Below are 26,219 nucleotides of genomic sequence, written 5' to 3'. Positions count from 1 at the left end.
CTCCTGTCCTGGGCATGCGTGGCCCGCCCCGCCCGCCCCCCCCCCCAGCTGTTCCGGCGGTCTGGGGCGGCCGCGTCCACCATGTCCTCGAGGGGCCCGTTCCGCGGCCCGCCCTCCTTCCCGCCGCCGCTGCGCTTCGGACAATCCGCCGTGTTCGGCCAGGGCGGCGGCGGCGGCCCCGCCGGCCTCCCCTTCGCCCCCGGGCCCACCGCTTCCTTTGGGCCACCCTACGCGCTGGGCCCGGCGCCGGCCCCGGCAGGGAACGCGGAGTTCAGCTTTAGGCCGCCCACCAGCCTGGGCGGCTTCCCGGGCCCGGGTGAGGCGCCGGGTGGCGGCGGCGGGGCCTTCGCGGCGCCCGAGTTCCGCTTCAAGGCGCCCGAGAGCGCCGCCGCCGCCGCCCCCTTCAAGCCGGTGCCGGGCGGCGAGGCGGAGAAGGGCCCGGCCGCTCCCGCCGCCTTCGCCTTCTCGCCGCCCTTCGGCTTCGCGCCCGAGCCGGGCCCCGAGGCGGCGGTGGCGCGGGAGCCCTTCTCGTTCTTGCGGCCCGCTGCCGCGCTGGGCCGGCCGGAGGACAGGGGTCCGCGGGCGCTACCGGAGGAGCTGGGGGAGCCGGCGGCCAAGGGGCTGAAGCGGAAGGAGGAGCGGGAGCGCTCCCCGCGACGGGCGGCGGCGGGCGGGCGGGCGGCGGCGCCGCCGGAGAAGCGGCCGGTGGTGCTGAGCCGGTCCCGCGGCGGGGCCCTGTTCGGCCGCACGCTGGAGGAGATGCTGCGCAGCCAGGCCCGCGAGCACCGCGAGCGCGGGGACGGCGCGGAGCCCGAGCGCGGAGCCGCGGAGGAGCCGCCGCCGACCGAGGCCCGGGAGCTCCCCCGGGAAGGTGAGCGGGGGTGGTGGTGGGGTAGCCCCGCTTTCTGAGTGCTGTCACCCCTCTTTCTGACTGCCGTCGTGTTCCTTCCCGTCACAGATGCGGCCCCCGCCGCCCCCGCCCGCCGGACCCGCGGCGGCGAGAGCACGGAGGGGCTGGGGGGCCTGCCTGCCGCCGAGCTGACGGCCATCCAGTGCAAGAACATCCCTGATTACCTCAACGACAGGACTGTGCTGGAGAAGCACTTTGGCCAGTTCGTAAAAGTCCGGCGCGTCATGACCAGGCGTAATAAGAAGATGGCCATTCTTCACTTTTTTGATCATGTGAGTATCAGAAGTGGACGGCACAAGAGTTGGGAGTATTCAGCGTGCAGAAGTCTCCAGGGATACCTTAGAACCTCTTGCAGTACCTAAAGGTGGCTTACAGAAAAGAGAGAGAGTGACTTTTTACGGGGACAGCAGGTAGGGAGAGGACAAGGGCAAACAGTTTAAAGTAAAAGAGGAGTTACTTTTATATTACTTAGATGTTAAGAAGAAATTTTTCCCTGTGAGGGTGGTGAGGCCCTGGCTCAGGCTGCTGTGGCTGCCCCATTCCTCTAAGTGTTCAAGGTCAGGTTAGGTGGGGCTTGGAGCAACCTGAGCTAGTGAAAGGTGTACCTGCCCTTGGTAGGGGGTAGGACTGGATGGTCTTTCAGGTCTCAGCACTGAGGTGTGTTAAGCAGCCAGTTCAGAGATTGCATGATCTGATTCTGTTTTGTGCTTAAAAACATACCTTTGGTTTCAAGTGCCCTAAATTTACTGTGGCTCTTAAAAAAGCACTATTTTTTTTGGGGGGGGGGACTAGTCCAGCTGATTGTTCTTAAGTGAGAGGTTAAAATGTAGGTCTTAAGTGAGAGGCTAAAATGCAGCAACCAGAATTTTGTGGGAATTGGTAAAAGTTTCTCTGGCAATGTTTCTCTTGCTGTGCTGTGAGTTTTGTTGTTGTGGTATCAATAGGTTTTCATGCTCTGCTTTTGTTTTCTTTCAGGCCTCTGCAGCTCTTGCCAGGAAAAAAGCGAAAGAGTTACACAAAGACATAGTAACATTTTGGCAAAAGAAGAAGACGAGTAAGTCTGTGTTTCCAGATTACTGGGTGATGAGTAAATAGCATTCTAACTGCTCTTCTTTTTTCCTGATGTAGTGAGAATGGTATCAAAATTATCTCTAGTAGGAGATATCATGGTTGAAAATTGCACTGTTTCTCTCTTAAATTCTTGTTGTCTAAAACCTGTTGCTTGATCTGAAGCAAAATGCTGTTCAGCCACACAGAAGAGCTGAAGACACCTGAAATGACTGTAGTTTTAGAAGAGAGTTTAGAAATCCTTTATGCAGCTGCACAGCAGGAATATGGTGATGTTGACTTTGTGCTTCTGTCTAGAAGTAGGAGTTCTTTGGGGGTATAAGAAAACCCAGTTTGAAATGCTTTACTGTCTGCCTCAGACCATGGACTGAGAACCAAGTTAAGGAGTACCCTGGAGCTGAGTGTCTGTTTTGCTGAGGCTGCTGTTATGTGTATCAACAGTTAGACTCTGTTTGAACCAAAAAAGAGAACAACCTACAGAATTTAGAATTGGGAAACCTTGATTGCAGATGCTGTTTGGGATTAGGAGGAGGTTGTTAATCCCCAGGCAAACACTGGAATTGTCAAGTGCTTCCCTTTCTTTAGCTTTATGAATGCAGCACGTGTACCTGATCCCAGCCTGGGGATGCACTTCACCTGCAGCATATGAAGGGTTCACTTCAGCTTTGACCAGCCACAGACTTGCCTTCCAGAAAACAGCTGCAGAATTGTCTTCCTGAGAATTAACATCTTGAAGCAGCAGCTCTAGGGCTGCCTCTTTGCCCTTGTCATTTTATTGTGGTGTTACATCCCTGGCAGCATTCTAAAATAACTATTCTGAGAGGATTTAGGAAATCCAACCGCTTTAAAAATTGTTCCTGGGAGAAGAAATTTTCCCTTCCTGCAAGTGTGAGTGTAACTTGTGCCGACCTTAGTCTGAGCTTGAGTACCTAAGTACTTAAAATGCTTCAGGAGGAGCACAGGGAATTGTGATTTACACAGGTGAAATGGATTTTGTATCCTGTAGGGAGTTCTGACCTGTGGATTATATCCCAAACCTGAGAGAATTTGGATGATGATCAGACTTCATTTACTGGCAATCTGCTGACAATGGGCATTATTGATAAGTGGTATTTTATTGAAGAATACTCTTCATAGAACAGTGACTCTGATAGTAATTGATAGAAACTTAACTTGGTGCAGCTCCTAGTGCAAGTTGTCTTGGAAGTTCTGTATGCATGACTCTGACTCTTAAGTTTTATTCTCCAATAGTATTTTTGTTTAAACAAACTGCTCACCACCCCACCCCCAAGGGGCCAAAAAGAGGTGTTGCTTAAATTGCTTGGCAGGTTTCATATTTATGTGTCATTTCAGGTCCAGCAAAAAGAGAATTTTCATCCAAGGATAAGAAAGCAGGGGAAGATGAAGGAAGACAAGGCAGTGAAGAGCAAAGCTATCAGCATTCCCCGCTTCGAAAACCTTTAATAAGATCCTCTGCCAGCAGTGTCATGCCTGGGAGAAGGTATGTCTGCTTCTCTGGGAATCCACCTGGCAGGAAACAGGGCATGCAGAGAAAACCTATGATCAGTGTGTGCCAAACAGTCATGTTCTCGTCAGGGAGTATTGCTTCCCTTCTCTTCTGGTTTGTCTGCATTACAAGCACACAGCTCTCACACTTGGGCAGAAGGATGCTCCCAGCTGAGTATTAAGGTCTTTCACTTTGGTCTCTGTATTTTCTTTTGAATATTTTGTCCATAAGAACATAACAGGACCTGCAGTAGTGAGGCAGGAGGGAACTGAATGAAACAATGCAGAGCCAAACTGGGACCAAGCAGTAGTGACACTGTCACTGGTCATGATTCAACAAGCTCCCGAAGCAAGCAGTTTCCTTTGTAGGCAGTCAGAGTTCTGTAGAATCAGAGTCCCCTTTTCAGAGCAGTTTGGATCATTGTCTTGTCTCACTTGGAATCAGTAGTCTGCACAGGAATCCTCCTGTTTTGTGGCAGTCACAGAAGTGGCAAGGTTGTTGTCTTTCTGTCATACTCAATGGTGTGTCTAGTCTGACAGAAGTAATTTGATACGTGTAGTCATATAATTCTAAAATCAGTAGTGTGTTGTGAAGGAATCAAAGTTCCTTAAGTTAAAAGGAATGTTTGTCCTGTAAAATGTTTTAATAATCTCTCTTGCTATGGAAAGCATTTGTTGGTTTTGTTGGTTTTTTTTCCCCATGCCAGCAGGTCAATTCCTAGTTTAAAATACAAACTGCTGTACCACAGTGATCAGGAAATGCTGCAAGAACCATCTGTTTCTGTCTTCTCTAAGACACTTTCAGTAATACCTTTTCTGTTGTACAAAGGTTGAGGCTTTCCCCACAGTCCAGAAACGCTTGGTAGCATTGTCAGGGCAGTGCTGAGGATTTAACCAGATTAACTCCCAGTGCTGGTGTTAGCTCAGAACAACCTTAGCACATCCAAATGTACTTCAGTTATTTGATGTCATAGAATCAGCTGGGTTGGAATGGACCTCCGAGATCATCACGTCCAACCCTTGATCCACTATTGCTGCAGTTATTAGGCCATGGCACTAAGTGCCACATCCAGTCTCTTTTTAAAAATCTCCAGGGATGGAGAATCCACTACTTCCCTGGGCAGCCCATTCCAATGTCTGACCACCCTCTCTGTAAAGAAATTCTTTCTAATATCTAACCTGAACCTCCCCTGGCACAACTTGAGACCATGCCCTCTTGTCTTGCTGATCGTTGCCTGGGAAAAGAGACCAACCCCCACCTGGCTACCACCTCCTTTCAGGGAGTTGTAGAGAGTGAGGAGGTCTCCCCTGAGCCTCCTCTTCTCCAGGCTGAACAGCCCCAGCTCCCTCAGCCTCTCCTCATAGCACTTGGGCTCCAGTCCCTTCACCAGCCTCATTGCCCTCCTCTGGACCTGCTCCAGCACCTCATTGTCCTTCCTGAGATATGTTGCCTTGTGGACAAAATACTCTTCTAAACAAATGCTGGCATCCTGAAGAACAGTGCACTGATTAAGATAGGGCATGCACTAGTGTATTATTATTGCTAAAAAAATCCCTTCTCTTTTTAGTTCTCCAGCAAAGAAGCCTGGTCTTCGAAAGGTGCTGCAGTTTGAAGCAGATCTGTTTGATTCTAGTTCTGAAGGGCAGAGTTCAGAGGGCTTGGGAACCTCACTGTCATCCCTTGGTAACCTGGTGGGATTAATGGCAGAGACATCTGAAGAAAGATACCGGCTTTTGGACCAAAGGGACAAAATCATGCGGCAAGGTAATTACACAAGTTGATGAGTGTAACATCTGCTGCTCTGCTGGAAAAAAGTAAGGGTTTGGGGTTTGTGGCAAAGCTGTTGTGATACTATGGAAATGGGAGTTTAACATGGGGCATTCTGTAAAATACCTAGTGTATCACTTTTTCTCTTGTAGAACACACAAAAATCTGTTTTACTTATTGCACATGCAATTTCTTGTGTAAAGGGAAGGGCAGACAGTTCATCTTCTGTGAAGGAGAGCACACGGGAGATTTCCATCTCTACAGGCTCTTTAAAAGTGACTCAAACTGCATTTCATGGAACCACAGAATGGTTTGGATTGGAAGGGACCTTAAAGCTCATCCAGTCCCACTTCCCTGCCATGGGCAGAGACACCTTCCACTTGCCCAATTTTCTCCCAGCCCCATCCAACCTGACCTTGGACACTTCCAGGGGTGGGGCAGCTACAGCTTCTCTGGGCAACCTGTGCCAGGGCCTCTAGTGTTTCTCTAAATTTGAACTATTACACAGCTGGTAATTATTTCAAGAAATGGCCCTTTGTTTCACAGTGCTGGTTGTAAACCCTTCCATCCTTTCTTGCAGGTTCAAAACTGACCTTACTTTTAATTTAAGGTCTCATTTTTAATACCTACAAACAAATTTCTCTTCCACTTGATGTGGAATTTTGAAATTGCTGATGCTTACTTAGGACACAGAACGTTGGGTATCTTTTAGAAGCTTCAGCCTTTTCAGCAAAACTCTTCAATGTGCAACCCTGGGACAGGCCCCAGAGTGGGGGGAACCCCATCCTTGTGCATTTCTGACTACATCGTGTCAGCATAGCCTTGTGTGCTCAGGGCTCTTTTGGCACATCAAAGTAATAGCTTGTCACGGAAAAAAAAAAACAAACCCAAGGGATGCTTAGTGTTTGTTCAATTATTTATTTTTTTTTAGCTCGAATTAAAAGGACTGATCTTGACAAAGCAAAAACTGTTGTTGGCACTTGCCCAGACATGTGTCCTGAAAAGGAGCGTTACATGAGGGAGACAAGAAACCAGCTCAGCATCTTTGAATTGCTTCTAGGATCTGACAAGGTACGAGATTCCCAGGATATCAGTTTTTCTGCTGCTCATTAAAGCCATCAGTGTTGTTTAGTTGTTTACAGGGTTAATTTTGGTGGAAAAATTCTGTGGGCTGTTTCGTTAATGCCTTTCAGTTCTCCATTGGAAAACAAGAAGGCTAGAGAATTGCTTTTTCACTCTAAGTTGTCTTTTATTTAGCTAGACAAGTTTTTAGAACTATAGTTCTAAAACTATAATTACGTATTTTACGTAATTATATGTAACAGTTATATATGTTGTCTTGAAGGTTATGAGTTTGAGACTAAGTCAAGACTTTAAAAATCTGCTCCTTACTGAAGTGATGGCATAGATGGGATGAAATCCTCTTTACTCCTGCAAAGTTGTCCATATGTCTTGGATTTGGATTGTTTTCTCCACATCTTGCAGGTAGATCATGCGGCAGCAATCAAGGAATATAGCAGGTCTTCGGCAGATCAGGAGGAACCTTTGCCCCATGAGTTGAGACCCTCTGAGGTGTTGAGTATGACCATGGACTATTTAGTGACAAACATTATGGATCAAGGAGAAGGAAACTACCGCGAGTGGTATGACTTTGTCTGGAACAGAACTCGTGGAATAAGAAAGGTAAGCACTGTGGATGGAGGTGTTTGGTGATAGAAAGTAAAAGATCACATCATGCTGTAAAAAAGTGAAGCAAAAAAAGTGAAACAAACATTTTGAATTGCAGGGTGACTCAAAGCACAGTGAAATGGTTTTTCCAAAGGTGACTGGTCTTCAACTTGTTTAAAAGTATATGTAATTCTTTATCATTCTGGTTAGGATATAACCCAGCAACATCTCTGCAACCCGCTGATGGTGTCTCTGATTGAGAAGTGCACTCGCTTTCACATCCATTGTGCTCACCACTTGTGTGAAGAGCCCATGTCTTCCTTTGATGCCAAAATCAACAATGAGAACATGACTAAATGCCTGCAGAGCTTGAAGGAGATGTATCAGGACCTGGCTAACAAGGGAATTTACTGCAAGAGTGAAGCAGAGTTCCGAGGTTATAATGTCTTGCTGAATCTCAACAAGGGGGATATTCTCAGGTGGGAACAAGACACCACTTGTTTTCTCTTTTTGCCTCTGGGAAGAATTGAGTTTAGGATTAAGTCCAGACAAATTGTAATGCTCCTGTTTTTAATTCTGTGTTGTTACAGGTTGCTGTTGGATTGTGATAGTTAATATTGAAGCAAAAGGTTTGTCTCTGTCTTTTGTCTCCACAGAGAAGTTCAGCAGTTTCATCCAGAGGTTAGAAACTCTCCTGAAGTTAGATTTGCAGTTCAAGCTTTTGCTGCATTAAACAGCAACAACTTTGTGAGGTTTTTCAAGCTTGTGCAAACAGCTTCCTATCTGAATGCTTGTCTCTTACATGGTTATTTCAACCAGGTGAGAAAAAGGATATTTTTTTAAAGTATTAATCAGTAAAACAATCTGGGATTTAGCAGAAAACTTAGTAAATATTGAGCCTTAAAAATAATGTTATTACTTCTTCAGAAGTATTAAAAATTAATCAGGAGCTTTCTGCTGTGATATAAAAGGCAAATATTAAAATGTTCTTCTTGGCATTTTTTTTCCCCCATAACTGTGTACAGATATGTCATCATCATCATCATGGCTAGGCTTCGCAAACGAAGATTTAGGAAGGATCTATCCACATTTGTTACAAGCACACTGGTGGCTAATGAGGCCAATACGAGAGTGAAATATCTGATTGCAAAAGGCACAGCAGAAAGATTCCTTAGGTGGTAAATTCTGCAAGACACGGTTCTTTCTGCGGTGTCTTTTCTCCTCAAGGTGGTCCTGCGTGTGTTCTCAAAGGCATCAGCAGCGTTATAGATGGTGTGTCTCCAGGCCTCCCGATTGGAGGCCAGAGCAGACCAGTTATGATGATCAATATGGCCAAGGCTGAGATGTTGTTTCAGGCAGTCCTTGTATCTCCTCTTTGGGGCTCCTCTCTTGCGGCAGCCGGTGGCAAGTTCACCACAGAGCAGGATCTTAGGGAGGGGGTGGTTGGTCCTTCATCCTTGAGATATGCCCTGCCCATCGCAGCTGTGTTCTCAGTAACATGGCCTCAGTACTTGTGACTGCTGCTTGTTCTAGAACAGATGGATTGGTCACATAATCTGACCAGTGGATGTTTAGGATTGTTTGTGCGGAGGCAGCGTTGATGGAAGCGTTCTAGGAGATGCAGGTGGTGGCACTAGATGACCCATGATTCAGACCCATATAAGAGAGTAGACAGCACTATGGCTTTTGAAACACTGATCTTGGTCCTTTTCTTCAAGTGTTTATTACACCAAGCTCTTTTATGGAGTTTTCCAAAGCTCTCTATGCCTTTGCTAACCTGTTGTCTATCTCTCCGTCAATCTTACCATCCAAGGAGATGAGGCTGCCTAGGTAATTAAACTGCTGAACTGATTTGAGCTCTGATTGGCCAATAGTGATGTGGGGATGATGGAAAACTTCCTAAGGTGCTGGTTGATAGAGAACTTCCATCTTCTTTAAGCTGACTTCCAGCCCAAAGAGCTCAGCAGCGTCTGCAAAGCAGGATGTTAAACGCTGCAGAGCTGCTTCTGTGTGGGCAACAAGGGCGGTGTCATCAGCATAAAGCAGCTCCTGGACAAGATGGTTTAAGGTCTTGGTGTGGGCCTTCAGTCGCCTTAGATTGAATAGGCTTCCATCAGTGCATCTACATTCCATTGAATGTAGATCCCGTCCTGACCATCGAGGTCAGCCATGACCCTTTGGAGCATCCTGCTGAAAAAGATTGTGAATAGGGTTGGAGCAAGAACACAGCCTTGTTTCACGCTGTTCTTTATTAGAAAGGGCTCAGAAGGTGCATTGCCCTATATGACTTGGCTGTGCTGATCCTCATGGAGTGAGATGATCATTTTAAGGAACTTGGGGGGACAACCTAAATGTTCCAAAATCTGCCATAGACCTTTTCTGCTCTCAGTATCGAAAGCCTTGGTGAGGTCGACAAAGGTTATATAGAGACCTTAGTTCTGTTTCCTACACTTCTCTTGCAGTTGTCTGAGAACAAATACCATATCTATGGTACTCCTGTTGGCTCTGAAACCACACTGACTTTCAGCACAAGATTCACAAAGGGATATGCTCAAAAATGAGCGTCATGAAAGAGGAACAGAAACTGGAAAGCCAAGTGCATAGAATTTAAAAAGAAAGTTAAATCTGAATAGTTGTTGGTGTGGGTATTTGATGACAAAGTATCGATGTATTTAAACGTGATTTTCGTGTTTATTGTACGCTTTATATTGCATTTTGGGTTTTTTCTTGGTAGTTATGTGGCTTTTCCTTCTCTCTTCCCCCAGATTCGTAAAGATGGTCTCAAATCCCTCAATATTGCCTACACTGTGAGCACCCAAAGATGTACAGCGTTTCCCTTGGACCACCTGGTCCGCATGCTGCTGTTCAAAGATTGTGAGGAGGCATCTGATTTTATAAGTTATTATGGCCTGAGTGTATCAGATGGGTAAGTGTGAGGAAAATGATCCCTGGGGGGCTCAGACTGATGTCAGGCAAAGGGCTAAATGTAGGGGAGTTGCTCCTGAAGTTTGGATCCAAAAAAAAGGAACAGGCGAAGAGTAGGGGCTGAGCTCTCTAGGCAAAGCACTGGGATACTGATGGGTGCAAACTTTAATATAGTTTTTATTGCTGTAACTATGAAAAGTTCTTTAATTTTGCATCTTTCCCTCAAGAAAAGGGGTTGGTATCCCTGTAGCTACTTCACAGAATTCCAGAAGAGTTGGGGGTGAGAGGGACCTTAAAGCTCTCATCTCATTCCAAGCCCCTGCCATGGGCAGGGACACCTTCCATTGGACTGGGTTGCTCCAAACCCCATCCAACGTGGCCTTGGACACTTCCAGGGGTGGGGCAGCCACAGCTTCTCTGGGCAACCTGTGCTGGGGTCTCACCACCATCACAGGGAAGAATTTCTTCCCAATATCTTACCCTGCCCTCTGGCAGTAGGAAGCCATTCCCCCTTGTCCTGGCACTGCCCTTGTCCAAAGTCCCTCTCCAGCTCTCTCAGAGCCCCTTTAGGCAGGTCTCCCTGGAGAGTCTTCTCTCCTCTGGGCTGCACAATCCAAACTCCCTTAGTCTGTCTTCATAGGAGAGAAGACTTCCCACAACTTTTTTTGGCACTCTTGGCACTGGCTTCTTTATTTTCCTTGGCTTGATAAGATGACAAGGGGTTTCAAGGATCAAAATTCCTTCAGCCTTCTGGAGGGTGGTAAAAACAAGAGAAAAACATTTTCCCCAAAGGAAAAACTGCATGTTGAACTCAGTCTCCATTGGGCTCCAGGGACTTCTTCCCTAGAAGGAGACATTGAAGATAAGCCAGTAGGAAAAAAAATTAGTCTGAGTTCTTGTTTTGCAGTTGAATTGTTGTAAACTGCAGCTCTATTAGAAAGACAGTTCTGCTTCTTGGGAAACTGGCATTATGGTGATTCCTGTAGGGTGGGATGAAGCTGAACATTGCAGGCTAGTTTTTAGCGGATGTTGGAAGCCAGCGGTTCACAGGTCTGCCATGGAAATCCATACATTGTGTGATTGTCCAAACCTGGAATCTCAAGAGACTGGAGAAGGAAAAAAAACCCATTAGTGGTTGTGTTGGTTTAAAGGTAAACCAGCAGGGGAAAATGAACTCAACCCAAAAAAAAAGAGATTATAAGTCAGAATAACAATTTAATAAAATAATACAATAAGTACGATTATACAGACAAACAATTGGTTTTAACCCACAAAACCCAAGTGTATAACCCAGCACCCCGGGGCATGAACAGAGTGGTGTTAGTTGGGCCCCCTGAGTCCAAAGTAAAGGGAGAGGGGGAAAACCTGTTGGTGAGAGTGCTGGTGCAGTCTGGTCAAAAGTGGTGATTGCAGTCCAGTCGAGGGTGGTGGTCTGCAGTCTGGTTGAGAGTGGCGGTCTGCAGTCCTCTGGATCCCATGAGTGGTTAAAAAAGTCCCAAGACTCCAAGATTATATATTCTCCAGTTCAGGCGGAATGCTCAGTACTTCCCTCAATGGGCATGAGGACAAAAACACCCTTCTATCTGGCAGGCCTCTTAGCACCTAGTTTGTAGCCTGATGAGTCAGGCTGCTCTGGGCAGAGGGTGCAAATAGTCTATTGATAGCAGTTTCTGGGAAATGGCATGGAAGGCTATAGAATACACAGTTTTGGGTTACACCCATCCAGTGATGAACTGGGCCCAGCTCTTCTAACTAGGACAGTGGTCTATTTCCTGTCAGTGTTCTCTTTTGAAGCAATATATTTCCAAACTGAAAAGCTGTAGGTTGCTGGAGCTTTGGGGATGTACTCCTGGCAGTTGTTTTTGTTTTTCCCCAGGGGTTATGTGGAGCTGAATCGCTCCGCTTTCCTTGAGCCTGACGGGTTACCCAAACCTCGGAAGTCCGTATTTGTCAGCCAGAAGCTCACTGTCTCAGTTGGGGAGGTTGTGAACGGAGGGCCTTTGCCCTCAGTGCCCCACCACGTGCCTGTGTCCAGCTTCAACGGACAGAACAAGTACATCGGTGGAAGCACCTCTGTGGATCAAGCTGGTAATAGCCAAAAACCCAGCATGGAAACAACAGGTGATAGCAAACATGCATTTTAGGTATTGCTCAGGTACATGCTGCTGAGTCAGCTCTGTGAGGAGAAACTTGGCTGATAGGATTTGAAATTGCCTGGAAATCTGAATGTAACAAAAGCATTAAAATATAAATCATAATCGCAATCACAGAATGGTTTGGGTTGGAAGGGACCTTAAAGCTCATCTAGTTCCAGCCCCCCTGCCCCCCTCCTTGACATGGCAGGAGCACCCTCCACTAGACCAGATTGCTCAGCTGTTTTTATGTATCTGTAAAAGCCAAGGACAACCTGACCAATAAAACTTATTTCCCAGTTCAGGAAACACACTATGGGAATTGAGCCAAATTTTGCTAACGTAGGCAAAATAATAAGATATTTGCGTACTCCAGAACACCAGCTTCCCTTTGCAGTTTGCACATTTTTGATTTGCAGCTGTTTGTTCCCACTGTATCCCAATCATGTTGGTTTTCATGTTAGCTGAGTGCATGCTTTTCTGTCCTTGCTGAAAATACAGATATTGTGTGTAGGGGTAAGGTGAGCTTGACTTGAAACAGTTGTTTTGTTGGAAATATATGTGCTTTGTACTGGAGGTAACATGCAGTGAAATTTTTGAATGTTTTGTATAAAATATTCATAAATAGAAATTAGTTTCTATGATATAATTATGTTTTTAACTTTAAGGTGACAAGCTTCTGTTACAGACTTATTTTATGACCTGATGAGTTTCATCAAACAAGTCAGCTTTTGAAGATAACAGTTTTGCATCTGTTTGTGACTGACCTCTTTTCCTTAATTTTTCTCCTCTCCCCTCCCAAGAAGGAAGAGTGGAAAGCAGAGGTGTGGATTTAGAGGCTGCAGCAGTAAGAATCCAGCCCCAGGCTCATCTTCTGCCCTCACTGTTGCCTCGTCAGCTTGTGCCAGGGCTGCCTCCTGCACAGCCCATCTCCCAAGCTGCTGCTCAACCTGAGCTTCTCCCTTCAAAGCCTCAGCCTGGCTACACAGACACGGTAGGGAAACATAAATCCATCATGAAATATTTGGGAAAGGTCTGTGAAATGTAATAAAAGGTAACCAAGTTCTCAGAGTTATTTAGTTTTCTGGAATGTACATGTATTTCAAGTGAGACATGACAAAGTTCCTTCTTGTGAGTACATGACCAATAATGTTGGATCTTGAATGTGTACCCCGTGTACCTGTGCTGTTTTTCATGCTCCCACACATGTTTGTTCTAATGCTGAACCAATCTCGGGGTGTTTTGTTGCTTTGTACAGCACAGCTGCCGTATTGTACCTAAATATGGCCATGTTTCAGGGGTTAGACCTGCTCATTTGGAATTAAATCAGCTAGAATAAGAAACAGTCTAAAGTAAGAAAATAGGAATCTCTCTCAATATTCTCTCTTCTTAGTTATGATTTCCTAACTTGACTTGCCTGAACTTAGTACAGAAAGCTGCTTTTGTTTCTGGGCTGCTTACTAACCTTTTAGATAGTCTAAAATTTCATAGTCTAAAATTTCCAGGCTGTTGTGTTTGCTTAAGTTGGCTCAGTTTGTAAGCAGAAATACAGGTGGTGCTGTGAATTACAGTCAGCTAACCAAGGCTAGAGAGCCTTACTCTCAGTTTACACCCAGACCACTGTGGTAAGGACTGCACCTTTGCTTCAGCTGCTTCCTGTGCTTTATTTCAGGACATTGCCGAAGTGGTGGACGGGCTGGTGCATGACGTCCTCAAAGGAGAGTGCAGAGAAGTGGGCAGAGCAGGAGCAGCTTACGTGGCCGCTGCCATCTGGTAAAGAACATTTTTTTGCTGGTTCTCCTGGAGTGTGTCACCAAAGCCACCACCTGCCTTAGCATCCCCATGTGTGAAAATTGTAAAACTGAGCACTGCAAGGTCTGTAGTGGAGGTGGTGTTACTGAGGTGGTTGAGGGGAAGGCAGACCTTTCTTCGGATGTCTGCCACTCTGTCACGTGCCAGGTAGCCTAAGGGAAGGCTCACCCAAACCTCTGGAAGCCTTGCCTTGCAAAGAAACCTATGTTGTGGAAGGGAAGGTGTCCAAAGGGGCGACAAGACAAGCAAGTCCAGATCTGCCTGCTTTGCTTCAGATAAATGTTTTTTCTCCAGGGCAGTTGGTAGAGTTGTAGATGTGGGATGTGACCCAAACAATTATTATTCCACCAGTGTTTTGGTTATTGCTGAACTGGAACAGATTGGCTAAAGTCTATTTCATGGGATGTCATCGTCAGCAATAAAACTGGGTTAGAGGAAGAAGGTGGGGGTTACTGGCTTTCAGGGTGGACATTGATTAGAGACTGTCTGAGCATTGCTCTGAGGTGGGAAGTGGTGGCTGCCTGCCTTTGCTTTGCAGGGGTTTTCCCTTTCCCTGTTGCAGTATTTTCATCTCCATCTGTGGGTTTCCTTTTTATTTCTTTACTTTCTTCCCTGTCCCAGTGTGGGAAGGGGAGTGAGCCAGTAGCAGTGTGGGTGCTTGGCTAGTGGCTGGAGTCAGCCCACCACAAAGAGCAAGGTATGGGTGAGAAAAGCACAGACCTGAGGCTTTGAATGAAAACTTCCTGGCTTTGAAAAGAGATTTTGCTGTTTCTGCACAGCACCTCAGAGGCCGCTGTGGAGGAACTTGTGACTGAAGTGATGGAGGAGATCCTCAGACAAGTGGCTGGAAGCGTGGTTAGTGTGGAGAGGCAGCGTGTCCAGGAGGAACGGCGCAGAGTGGAGGAAGAGAGGTGAGGCAGGGTGGGCTGGGGACACCCTTGGACAACGTATGGACAGCTGGTGCCAACCTGAGTCCTTGTGCCTGTGCTCAAGCCCCAGTGTCTTTCTGCCACGCCGGCAGAACTGTCTCACCTTGAACTCCCCTGGGATCATGTAGAAGGTGTTGATTCTCAGGTGATCTGCTAGTTAGCATTTTGGTGACCTCACAGAGCCACTGTGAAAAGATGGGGTGGGAATCTTAGGAGCTCTTATTCACCCAGAGCTTCAAGAAAGGGATGTGCTTCCTGGCCCTGCTGTGTGCAGGAACTCTTCCTACTCCCTGCCATGGGCAAGGATGCCACTCGCTAAATCAGGTTGCTCATGGGTAGATACTTCCCTCAAATAACCCCACTGTCATCAATATTTTTGAGGAAAACTGGGCTCTATGCAAGGCTGTTTATCTTTACAAATCAGCTAGTGGGAACTCAGTTTTAGGGAAATTAGCTGTTTGACACTGTGTGTAGTGCCAGGTTTGCCAGTGTAAATTTTTTCACTTGTGTAAGTCTTTTCTCTGACCTTCCAGGCAAAAACAGGAAAGAGAACAGTTAATAAAGCAGTTGAGCCAGTTGCTGGGTATGGAATTAATGGAAGAAGTAATAAAGGAGAGTGTTGAAGAAGCTTCAACCAATGAGTTAAGGTATGGTGCAACGTGCTGTGTGTTGTGGTTTGCTTTCCCAAAGGTTTCCTAAATGTCATGGTCTTCCCTGTTTGCACCTCAACCAATTGAATTGGCGTTTGCTGCAGGTCTTCACTTCACTAGAGGTCTTTTTTTGTTTTATTTGGAAGTAGATGTGCCTTAGAAAGAGACCGGCAAGCCCGTATTGCCCGGTGCTCAGAGGAGGTGTGTGGTCACTTCATGGAGCTCTCTCTGGAGGATGAGATTTTTCAGATTGCCAAGGAAACCCTTCAGGAGCTCCAGTGTTTCTGCAAATATTTAAAACGGTGAGTTACCATCCTGGGACATAACTGCTTTCCTTGGGAGCGTTGGTGAGGAGCCGTTAATCATCATCATCATGGCTGGGCTTCGCAAACGAAGATTTGGGAAGGGCTCTACCCACGTTTGTTGCAAGCGTGTTGGTGGCTAAAGAGGCCAATACGAGGTAGGCATGTCCGGTTGCAAAAGGCCCAGCAGAAAGACTCCTTAGGTGGTATATTCTGCAAGGCACGATTCTTTCTGCATTGTCTTTTCTCCTCAAGGTGATCCTGCTGCGTTCTCAAAGGCATCAGCAGTGTTATAGCTGGTGTGTCTCCAGGCCTCCCAATTGGAGGCCAGAGCAGACCAGTTATGATGATCAATATGGCCAAGGCTGAGATGTTGTTTCAGGCAGTCCTTGTATCTTCTCTTTAGGGCTCCTCTCTTGCGGCAGCCGGTGGCAATTTCACCATAAAGCAGGATCTTAGGGAAGCAGTGGTCCTTCATCCTTGAGACGTGCCCTGCCCAACGCAGCTGTGTTCTCAGTAACATGACCTCAGTACTTGTGACTGCTGCTTGTTCTAGAACAGATGTATTGGTCACATAATCTGACCAGTGGATGTTTAGGATTGTACGGAGGCAGCGCTGATGGAAGCGTTCTGGGAGACACAGGTGGTGGCACTAGATGACCCATGATTCGGACCCATATAAGAGAGTAGACAGCACAATGGCTTTTGAAATACTGATCTTGGTACTTTTCTTCAGGTGTTTATTTCTCCAAACTCTTTTATGAAGCTTTCCAAAAGCACTCTATGCCTTTGCTAACCTGTTGTCTATCTCTCTGTCAATCTTACCATCCAAGGAGATGAGGCTACCTAGGTAATTAAACTGCTGGACTGATTTGAGCTCTGATTGGCCAATGGTGATGTGGGGATGAAGGAAGACTTCCTAAGGTGCTGGTTGATAGAGAACTTCCATCTTCTTTAAGCTGACTTCCAGCCCAAAGAGCTCAGCAGCGTCTGCAAAGCAGGATGTTAAACGCTGCAGAGCTGCTTCTGTGTGGGCAACAAGGGTGGCGTCATCAGCATAAAGCAGCTCCTGGACAAGATGGTTTAAGGTCTTGGTGTGGGCCTTCAGTCGCCTTAGGTTGAAAAGGCTTCCATCAGTGCATCTACATTCCACTGAATGTAGATCCCGTCCTGATCATCGAGGTCAGCCATGGCCCTTTGGAGCATCCTGCTGAAAAAGATTGTGAATAGGGTTGGAGCAAGAACACAGCCTTGTTTCACACCATTAGTTATTAGAAAGGGCTCAGAAAGTGCATTGCTGAGGAGCTGTTAATGGAGATGGAACTGCAGCTGTCTGGTTGTGTTCTTTTTGAGACAGTTTTTGCTGTCTTGTCTCCGTGATAAGGGTAGATCTTACAGTCTTAATACCAGCCTCTGCCAAATTACTCAGCCTTACATGGGTAGGGGAGCACACCCCGTGGGAGTCAGGTAATGAGCTTGGTAGGAGATTTCAACTTCATTCTGTCTAGAAACCTGTAATAGTTTATCCTTGTATTCTTTCTGTTGGACACTCATTTTTCTGGATATGTGCTCATTGTTTTGTGATTGCTGTGCTGTTCACTGTACAAATATCTGGTGACAGAGGTCTACAGAGGAGTTTATTAACGTGACCTATTTATCTGTTCTCTTCCAAAGGTGGAGGGAAGCAGTGGCAGCTCGAACAAAGTTGAAACGTCAAATGAGGGCATTTCCAGCTGCTCCCTGTGGCATGGATTCAAAACATCAGCTGAAAGCACTGTCTCCCAGTGCAGAGTGGCCAATAGCCATGGAGAACTTGTGCAAGAGATTTGTAAACCTGGGGAATGGAGGAAAGCTGGGAATCTCTTGCACGAGGTAAGGATACTTCTAGTGGCACCAGCTGACAATCTGGTAGATTTTTGGAAGATAAGTTACCAAAAATTCTTCCATTGTGAATGCAAGTGGTTTTGCAGAACTGTCTGTTCTTAAATAGCTCCCAGAAGATTCTTTCTGCACAAATGCCATGACCAAGACTGAAAATCCAAATAAATAGTTCTATTAAGAGCAACTTTCTGAAGCCTCTGTAGTATTTCTCAGGCCTCAGTGTTTCTTAGATTTGGTTAAAATACCTTTTTAATAACAAAAAATACAACTTTTTTTTCCAGATTGAACTGGCTGAGAAACAAGACAGTGCATGAAATGAAAGTTCAGCACTTCTACCAGCAGTTGGTAAGGTACGCTGGGGTTTGGTTCTTATTTTCGTTCAAAGCAAGCTGTAACAGAAACGCCAGAGATCTCAGAAATGGCAGTAAGGTATGGCCAGTCGTGCCTGGATGTCCACTTGCAGCCTTGCTTCTGGGAGTATTTTGGAAGTAAGGGAAACAGGAGGATCATAGAACCACGGAATGGTTTGGATTGGAAAGGACCTTAAAGATCATTTCATAAGTTCTGACCCCCCCTCCCGCCCATGGGCAGGGACACCTTCCAGTAAAGCTAAGTTAGTGAAGGTGTTAGGCCATCTGATCCTTTGGGGTGTACCTTTAAGGATCTGATGGATATTATGGGGGGTGGTTTTGTACCCGGGTGCGATGGGACCTGGGATGGAGTACAGGAGGAGAGGAATAAACGAGCTGTTAGTGGCCTGGTGTGCACTGGATCAGTGTGGAAGTGAAGCAATACACGTGTGGTCCTGAAATCTTTAAAGTAAGGCTCCTGTAACAGATTTAGCAGCTGCAGTTCCTGAAGGCATCTGGTTACAGTATTGGAACTTGTTCAATGTTCAGACACCTCAGGTGGGAAAGGTGTCTGAACCCACTGAGGTGGGTCTTTTCACCAGTTTCTGTCTCTCTTTAAGTGGTTTAGCTTGGACTCCCCTGGATCTTGTCTCATTAATCACTGAACATATTCCAGTTCAACAAGAACATGTTTTTTGGAAGGTGCTCTTGGTTTTGCCAAGTGATGATGAATATGCCAAGGACGATCCCAACAGGTAAGCAGAAGGGTTGATTTTTGGGTCCCTTTCTCAAACAGAGCAGACTTCTGTTTAGGTAGAAGAGGAGAAGTAGTACACAGTCTTTGGTGTATTTTTGCCTGTACCATGTCAAATTTCCAGTTTATTTTATTTTTCTCCAGAGCACACTAAAGAATTTATTACAGTAATCTGCATTATCTAACATTGTTTAATTCTTTTTGCTCATACTGAAAGCAAAACTTTGATATGATAATTTCAGGACAGTTCGCAGCTGTTTATTAAGGTTATTTATCATAACCTAAATACAAGGGATTATGATAGATTGTGGGGTCTTAGAGGTGCTGATACTAAAACCCTAAACCACCATTTTTGACAACAAAACTCTCAAAAGCCCAATTTTTTTTGTTTGATAGGATACTGATGGATTGGTTGAAAGCCAAGTTTATGGGAGACAAAATGTGTAAGAAAAACACTTCACATCCAGAAGGCAGAATTCGAACACTGACGTTATTTAGCTCTCCTGGCATGCAGGGGAACAAAATCATTGAAGTCAGTGTGTGTATTAAGGTAGGTGAGAACAGTTTCATGATACCTAAGAGACAATAAAAGCATGGTGGACTCTTTTCCAGTGGATCTTGTGTCCTGTCAGATGGAGGGAGATCATACTGGGAGGGATGGGGTTGTTACAGAACATTCTGAGTTGGAAGGGACCCACAAGGATCACCGAGTTCAAAGGCCTGAAAAAAAAGATGGATTTTTTTTTTTTTCCTTGTTTCCAACCATCTGCAGTAGTAGAACCCTAATCATCAATTCCTGGTCCTAAATCAGGTGCTGAAGGGCACTGAAGGGCTCACCTGCATCTCCCAGGGACATCCATGTTGGTCTGGTAACAACTCTGTCTTAGGTTTTGTAGAGCTCCTGGTAATGGATGTCAAAGCTGAGTGGTGATGACAATACACTGCAGGTTTTGGTATGTAGCTCCGTTTAGCTACATCCGTGTTGTCATCTTTGTTGCTTGTCTAGGTGGCACAGGGTGCGCTCTCTGACTCGGAGCTTGACATGGCTGAGACACAAAAAGACTTGCTTGGGACCAGTGGCCTTGTTCTTCTTCTGCCCCCCCGAGTTAAGAGTGAAGATGTTGCAGAAGATGATGTATATTGGCTTTCAGCTTTGCTGCAGCTGAAACAGTTGCTTCAGGCCAAACCTTTCCACCCCGTAGTTCCTTTGGTGGTTCTAGTCCCCAGTCAAGAAGAGGAGGCCACAGAGAAAGAAGTAGAAGATGGTATGTAATTGTTTCTTTGTCTTGAAAATGTGAATGTTTAAGGCTGCCCTAAGTAGAACTGTTGTGGCTGGTGCAGCATCTCTGTTATCCAGTAAAGGGAGAAGCTGTGAAGTACAGCACTTCTCAGAGCTTTGCTAGAAATCCTGAGGCCTTAAGAGCTCATCAGTTTTGGCTCCAAGTTTTCCTTCACACACAGTATTTGATCCTGAGAGTCTGTGGGCAGAGATGGAGGAGAGGAGTGATGCTGTGAGTGTGTTCTTCCTCTGTGTAAATGGTGAGTTTTCTTATTTTTTAAGGTTTGATGCTGCAGGACTTGATTTCAGCCCAGCTTATTTTGGACTACACCATTGTGGAGCTCCCAGTTTCTGTCAGTGACTTAGAAGGCACAAAAAGGGTAAGAACAGCAAGAGATAACTTGCTTATTATATTATTATATATATATAATAAAATATATAATCATATAATATAATTATATATTTATATTATATATAATATATATATTATTATATTCTCAATAGCTTAAATTTCAGCTGAGTCTCGTGTAATGGGATATTTTTTCCATTGAATTTTATGTAACGTAGTTTTTGTTCAAAAAGCTCCCTTAACCATTTTTCCACACACCTGACTCTGCTGGAGTGGGGTGCTTGCTTGTCAGTAGTGATTCCAACATCAGCCAGAACTATTCTGAAATGAGAATATTTCTGGTACTTTTCCACTGTTCGTGACTGTTCTGTTTTCACGGACCAGAGATCTGTGGCACTTGCTACCAAAAAAGATAATTTAATCTGTGTAGTACTGAAAACTGCTCTGAGACCAAAATTCATGGATTTACCTAAGTCCACTCTTGTCTGCCCTGCCTGTGTTGCTGCCCACCAGATGAGTGCTGGTGGTAGGTAAACCTTTTATCCTTAAGCTCGAAGTCCTAAAATGCGGAGGACACTTTGTAGCTCTTTTGGCTTCTGTGATATCACCCAGTATTATCCCATCTTGGTGGATGGGACTGAGAGATGCCTCTGTCCTGTCATCTTCTGTATATGAAGAAGGACTGTACGGATCTCTGTGTGACAAACCCAGAGCGATGCTCCCCCACAAACCCTCACAATGTACATCTCTGCAGTTCAAGGACTGCCAGGATCAGACATGGCTTCTCTGGGTATAGTCACCATGGTCTTCTAATTTCTGTGAGTCTGTCCAGTTTTTCCTGGATAAGTTTTCCACATTCCCAGTGTCCTGCAGCAGGGAATTCCACTGCACGCCTGTACCTCATGTGACCAGCCTCTTTTCTGTGTCTTCCTGAGCCTGCTGCATGGAAATTTAGTTTATGACCACCTAGTTAGAGAACTGTTGTTGCAAACGTTGGGATGATGATAGCTGATTTATTTGCATTTTGCTGCACACTATCTTGGATAGTGTTATGTCAAACTTAGGGTTGCTGGATTGAATCCTTTGTGTCCTGATCACTGCAGAGCAGTTTCCAACCACCCCTGTTTTGTGTGTCATAGATCTCTGCGGCTGTGGGCTGGCTGGTTTCCCGGTGTCCTGACTCCCTTGAGCTCTGCAGTAAGACCCTTCAGGAGTACATTGAGGATGGGATTGATGGTGAATTTGGCAAGCGCTTCTACCACGACTGGAAGGAGAGGCGTTTGGCTGGCCTGCCATCCCAGGAGCCCGGGGTCATCATAGAGCTCTACAACAGCGTGCTGCAGTTTCTCTCAGATGTAGCATCCTCGGAGCATCTTTATGATTTGTCTTGGCCTGTGACAGAGTTTTCAGAACCTGGGGGTAACAAGCTGTTGCCCCACCTGCAGTGGAACATGCCGGATCACCTGGCCTGGCTGAAGAAGGCTGTGCTGTCCTTCCAGATCCCATACCTAGATCTGCCTCCGTTAGGTGGTAGGTACTTCACACTGTAATATCTTCTTGGCAGCACATGATTCTCCAAGGTGTGCCTGTGCTGTGTTGGTTCTGTCACAGATTCTTGCAGTTTACTTTGGTTGGTTTGTTTGGCAGCTCCTTGGCGTCCTGTTTGCCACATGATTTTTCAGTACGTCTCCCAGATTGCAAGTTCTTCGCACACTCAACCACTGATCCAGTCTCAAGTGGAAAATCTGCTGACCAAAACTTACCAAAAATGGAAAAACCGAACAATGGGGAACTCTGATAAAGATGGACCTTCTGTTGATGAGATCCCTTGGGATTGTATCTTGGCAGTCTGCATTGATCATAAACTGAGAGACTGGAAACCGCCCAAACTGCCTATTGCTCCAGGTATTGCTCCTACAACATGGATGATACTTCTTCTGTGATAGTATTTAATAACTTGCCAATGGTGCCTTTATGCATGGCAGCAAGTGAGATGTAGCAGGGAGGGAGCTGTTGTCTTGCTGTGATTCTGCACATCTGTCTTCTCCTTGGAGTGTGTGTTTAATATTAGTTATGACTTGACTTGATCTTGTGGTTACAAAGATCAAGTGGTTGTGTCTCTGGTTAGAGTCTTTTGGCCTGCCCTCCCAGTGTATGAGTTTGCTTTAACCAAAGGCCAAGAATTGCCCCTCAGAAGCCATGTCAGCTGGGATGTGAGACTGCCATGGTTAATTAGCACTTCCATGGATTCATGAAGTTTGTCTCAAATTCTGTTTGCTTTCAATTTCAAATGTGTGGGGTTTTTTTAGCTTAACTGTAGGGAGCCTCTTTTAATGAAATGACTACTTCATCCATTGAACTTGGATGCAATAGAATTTTTAAAACTAAGAGGAAGCAGCGTTTTACAGACTGACAATAACCTGTTGAGTTCAAGAAGGCTCTTTTTTACAAGCAGATTACAACTGAAACCCACTTGAAAGTGAACACTCTCCCCAAATTGCCTTTTTAATACTGAACTTTTCTTCTGAAGGAGAAAATCTGTGGAAATGATAAATGTTGGGCTTGGGTTTATTCACAGAAGCAGTAAGTAAAGATGGTCAGATTCATGTGTACTTCTTCAAGGAGCATTTAAAGAACTACACTCTCCCTTTCTCGTGGGATCAAGCCAGACTGCGCACGCAGGAGGAGATCCGACGAGGCCACGAGAGGTGAGGGAGTAGCATTCAGCTGTTTGTGGAGAATTCCAAGGAGGTTACTTAGGACCTCTACAATGCTGAAAATCAGCATATGGCATCCTCCCAGAATGTACCTGTGCACATCTCTTTGAAATGATGTACAGGGCTGTGCTGAAACAGGGCAGTAGGTAGATTTTATATGTATGAGGTTACTCAGCTCTCAGAGAAATGGGTTGCTTGGGGAGTGCTCAGAGTGCTAATAAGAGGAGAAATGAACTGAAGCCAAAAGTGCTGCTGGGCCTTGGAGTTTGACTTGTCTAAAGCATGGAGGGAAAACTGCAAGGCTGAAAAAATGCTGGATAGGTTGAGGGGGAAGGATACCTTAGAGCTGTGTGGCATTATAAAGGTATTTGAGATCTCCAGAGTCTAGCTCACTTCCCTAGCCTCATTCAGAGGGAAGCCACTCTTCCCTTTTGGAAGCTTAGCTGCAGTTCTGCTGTATAGTGGGTGATGTCTGAGGTGAATCCTAGGCTCCTATCAGATTAGTTCCTCTCTAATCCCACGCACAGGTGGTAGTGTGTTGGATGCTGGCACAAGAGCATTATTTCTCCAGATGATCACTTCTCACTCCCTGCTATTTCCAATCTTGAAGCTAATAGGGAAAAATCAACACACTTATACCAGTTCCTGTGCTTTTGTTTGTTTTTTTCCTTCCCTCTTCAGGTCAAGGATAAAATCTCCCAAATCTTTTAAGAAACCCTACAGCATGTCCATGATACCAGGCCAGTATGGCTCTGGCATGAGCAAGCTATCAGGTCAGGAGGTGAGCATTCCCAGCTCAGATGAATTCAGAGACATGTCCTTGGCCCAGGAGCATCTGTTGGCACAGCTGCAACTGGAAAAAATAGAAAACAGGAGGTAAGTTCTGAGAGCAGCATCTTTTCTTTGCAGCTTCAGCCTAGGGTTATAAACAATTTCTAACTTGAACAGTGCTAGAAAACAGCTCAGACTGTCTTCAGTTTCCTCGGATTTCATCAAGTATATCAGTGCAGTTCCCTGCTATCTCCTACTTGCATCACAGGAACAGTCCGGGATGGTACAAATTCTTGGAACTTTTAGGAATGTTTGGAAACTCTGTGGTCAATCATGCCACCACAACTGAAGCATTACAGTGGTCTGTGTGTCCCACTGTGTCACAAATGTCTATAAAGTTCTCTCTGGGATGTCAGTTTGTAGCGATGCAGATCACAGAGGGGAAGAACTAAGCTTTTGAGGTTGGCCCAAGAGGTTTTTGTCTCTTCTGCCTTTCCCATCAATTGGGTGTCTGCAGTCTGTGTAGCTGCTTTCTGTACCACACTTTTATGTGGTGGATTTTTGAAATAGCAATTGGCTGTGTCAAGACTGTGGAGGTCAGACACTTCTAAACCCAGAACTCTTAGTTAACACACTGGTTACAGGGACAAAGCCAGGCTGCCATCTAACTGATGCTCTTGATCTTCCCATCTAGGTTTGAAGAACAGTTGCACCGATACCTGACTGAGGACACTGAGCCCCTTGGGGATCTCTTAGGTCTTCCTCTCTACCTCCCCCAGTCGCTGCTCTCCACCTCAGCTGTCACCTGCCCATTGGTGAAGAGTCCCATGCCACCTGCTCAGGAGGTAAGATGAGGGGTCCTGAGCATTGGCTAAAGCTCCGAGGAGTGCAGTAGTTGCAAAACCTCTAGCGGGAATTACCTTGGGAGAAAGTCTTGGTCTCATCTCTTTTTCTTCTGCCCAGGCTGGGAGTCAAGAGGGACACAAGGTTGTGGAGACGGAGCGAAGCCCTGCGCTGTCGGACAGACTGAAACACTTGCAGCAGCTCCTCAGGGCAACCAAGGAGGCTGAAGCTGCCTCTGAGCTCCACCTCTCTGCTCTGGTGGACATGGTGGATATTTGAGCAGAGCTGAGATGTGGACACTCAAGAAAGAAATCCAGGTCTAGGTGACTGAACAGATATGCTCGTGGGGCATGTTCCAGAGCAAGCAAATGTTCTCCTGGAATAAGAACATGGAGCAGCTGTGGAGCTTGGGCCCTTCTCACATGGCTGCCTTCCACAGGGTCAGTGTGTCACGGCTGGTCTGCGGCTCCCTCCTTTTCTGCTCCATGGGCATGGAGACGAGTCAAAAGCTTTTCTTGGAAGGCCTTACATGACAGTAGTGACTTTTCTTTCTCCCAGCTCTCATCGTGGGTAGACACAACTTCAGCAGGGGGAAACTGAAGTAGCACAGGGTCCCTGGGAACACTGGAGCGATTGCTCTCTGTAGACACAGTCCCTGAAATGTTGTCTCAGCTCTGTGCTTCCTTCATGCAGGAACTGCCTTGCAGCAGCACTGTGTTTTGAAGTTCCCGTTCTGTTCCCAGGAATGTCAATACTGGCATTCTCAAGTTGGAGCAGCACTTGGCCAAGTTTATGTTGCTCAGTGCAAATCCAGAAGGATTTTTGTGCTGCTGGGTCCAAGTTTTACTCAATATTTACAGCTTTAAAACCAGGTGAGTTGCTTATTCCACAGATTCCATGTCATGCTGGAGAGCAGGATGCTTCCTTCAGTATTCAGTAAACAGCTGTGGAGAAACAATTTTCCTTTTTTTAAAATTTCTTTTTGGAAGAGCAGTTTGCCTGCATTCTCCAGCACTTAAAAACCTTTGGAAGTTGAAGACCTTTTGGTTTAATTCCCAGTAAATAGTATGCAGATGTATTTCATGTCTGCAGTACTTCTATACAGCTCATCTTTTTGTTTCTTTTTTTTTTTTTTTACAAAGGCAGCAAATTTTTCTCAAACAGAACCTTCGACCTGGTGAAATAGAAATTGCTGCAGAGAACACTGATTATCTTGCCTGCCTGACCCCGGTCTGAAATCCTCAGTAGTCCAAAACAGTCAGCTGCCTTCCAAAAAAGTAATTGTATAGGCTTTTTTAAAAGCATTTCATTTGTACGCTTTCTCTTAAACCCAAAATTAGCAAGAGTAGCTCAGTGTTAAGTTGAACTAAGAAATGTAAACTGAGACGGTGGTGCTTTGAGGCTGTTCCTGCTACACACACTTTTGTCAGGCTGAGTTGTGTAAGTTCAGCTGGGTCCTTGCGAAGCAAAGCTTTTGGCCCTGCTCTTGTTATTCTTAGCTCACTTGGAATTTAGCTGTCAAAACCCAAAAGAGCTTCGAGGTCGTGGCCTGCACAATGTGTTTTTGTACCAAATAAATTTCTAGTGGCTCGAAAAGGTGCCCCT

The 26,219-nt window shown here is 45.8% G+C and overlaps 1 protein-coding gene across 2 annotated transcripts; it reads left to right on the top strand.

Annotated features, from left to right (window-relative positions):
• The first annotated feature begins 13 nt into the window (after window positions 1-13).
• On the top strand, window positions 14-26,210 carry MCM3AP (minichromosome maintenance complex component 3 associated protein). Of its 2 annotated transcripts, none has more exons than XM_051787160.1 (28): window positions 14-871; window positions 959-1,182; window positions 1,886-1,964; window positions 3,332-3,479; window positions 5,053-5,249; window positions 6,184-6,323; window positions 6,738-6,935; window positions 7,131-7,399; window positions 7,577-7,739; window positions 9,686-9,846; window positions 11,722-11,933; window positions 12,781-12,971; window positions 13,650-13,750; window positions 14,569-14,700; window positions 15,252-15,365; window positions 15,518-15,670; window positions 17,345-17,542; window positions 17,833-17,901; window positions 18,522-18,656; window positions 19,052-19,205; window positions 19,662-19,920; window positions 20,217-20,314; window positions 21,423-21,813; window positions 21,931-22,188; window positions 22,862-22,991; window positions 23,682-23,876; window positions 24,466-24,616; window positions 24,735-26,210. In XM_051787160.1, the coding sequence occupies exons 1-28, from the start codon at window positions 82-84 to the stop codon at window positions 24,891-24,893; spliced, it is 5,469 nt and encodes a 1,822-aa protein (XP_051643120.1). In that variant the 5' UTR covers window positions 14-81; the 3' UTR covers window positions 24,894-26,210. The 2 variants fall into 2 exon arrangements, with proteins under 2 accessions (XP_051643120.1, XP_051643119.1); XM_051787159.1 differs by having other exon boundaries at window positions 11,722-11,966.
• Window positions 26,211-26,219: the final 9 nt, after the last annotated feature.

Source organism: Manacus candei, unplaced genomic scaffold (genome assembly GCF_025592945.1).
Source record: "Manacus candei isolate 608988 ecotype Guabito, Panama unplaced genomic scaffold, ASM2559294v1 h1tg000023l, whole genome shotgun sequence".
Lineage (NCBI taxonomy): Eukaryota > Metazoa > Chordata > Aves > Passeriformes > Pipridae > Manacus > Manacus candei.
This window is presented reverse-complemented; position numbering and strand designations above follow the sequence as displayed.

Excerpts from the sequence above, each read along its gene's own strand:
- MCM3AP (XM_051787159.1), top strand. The coding sequence starts at position 82 with ATGTCCTCGAGGGGCCCGTTCCGCGGCCCGCCCTCCTTCCCGCCGCCG. Across the intron at positions 872-958 it reads CCGGGAGCTCCCCCGGGAAG|ATGCGGCCCCCGCCGCCCCC; the intron begins GTGAGCGGGGGT and ends TTCCCGTCACAG. Across the intron at positions 24,617-24,734 it reads CCATGCCACCTGCTCAGGAG|GCTGGGAGTCAAGAGGGACA; the intron begins GTAAGATGAGGG and ends TCTTCTGCCCAG.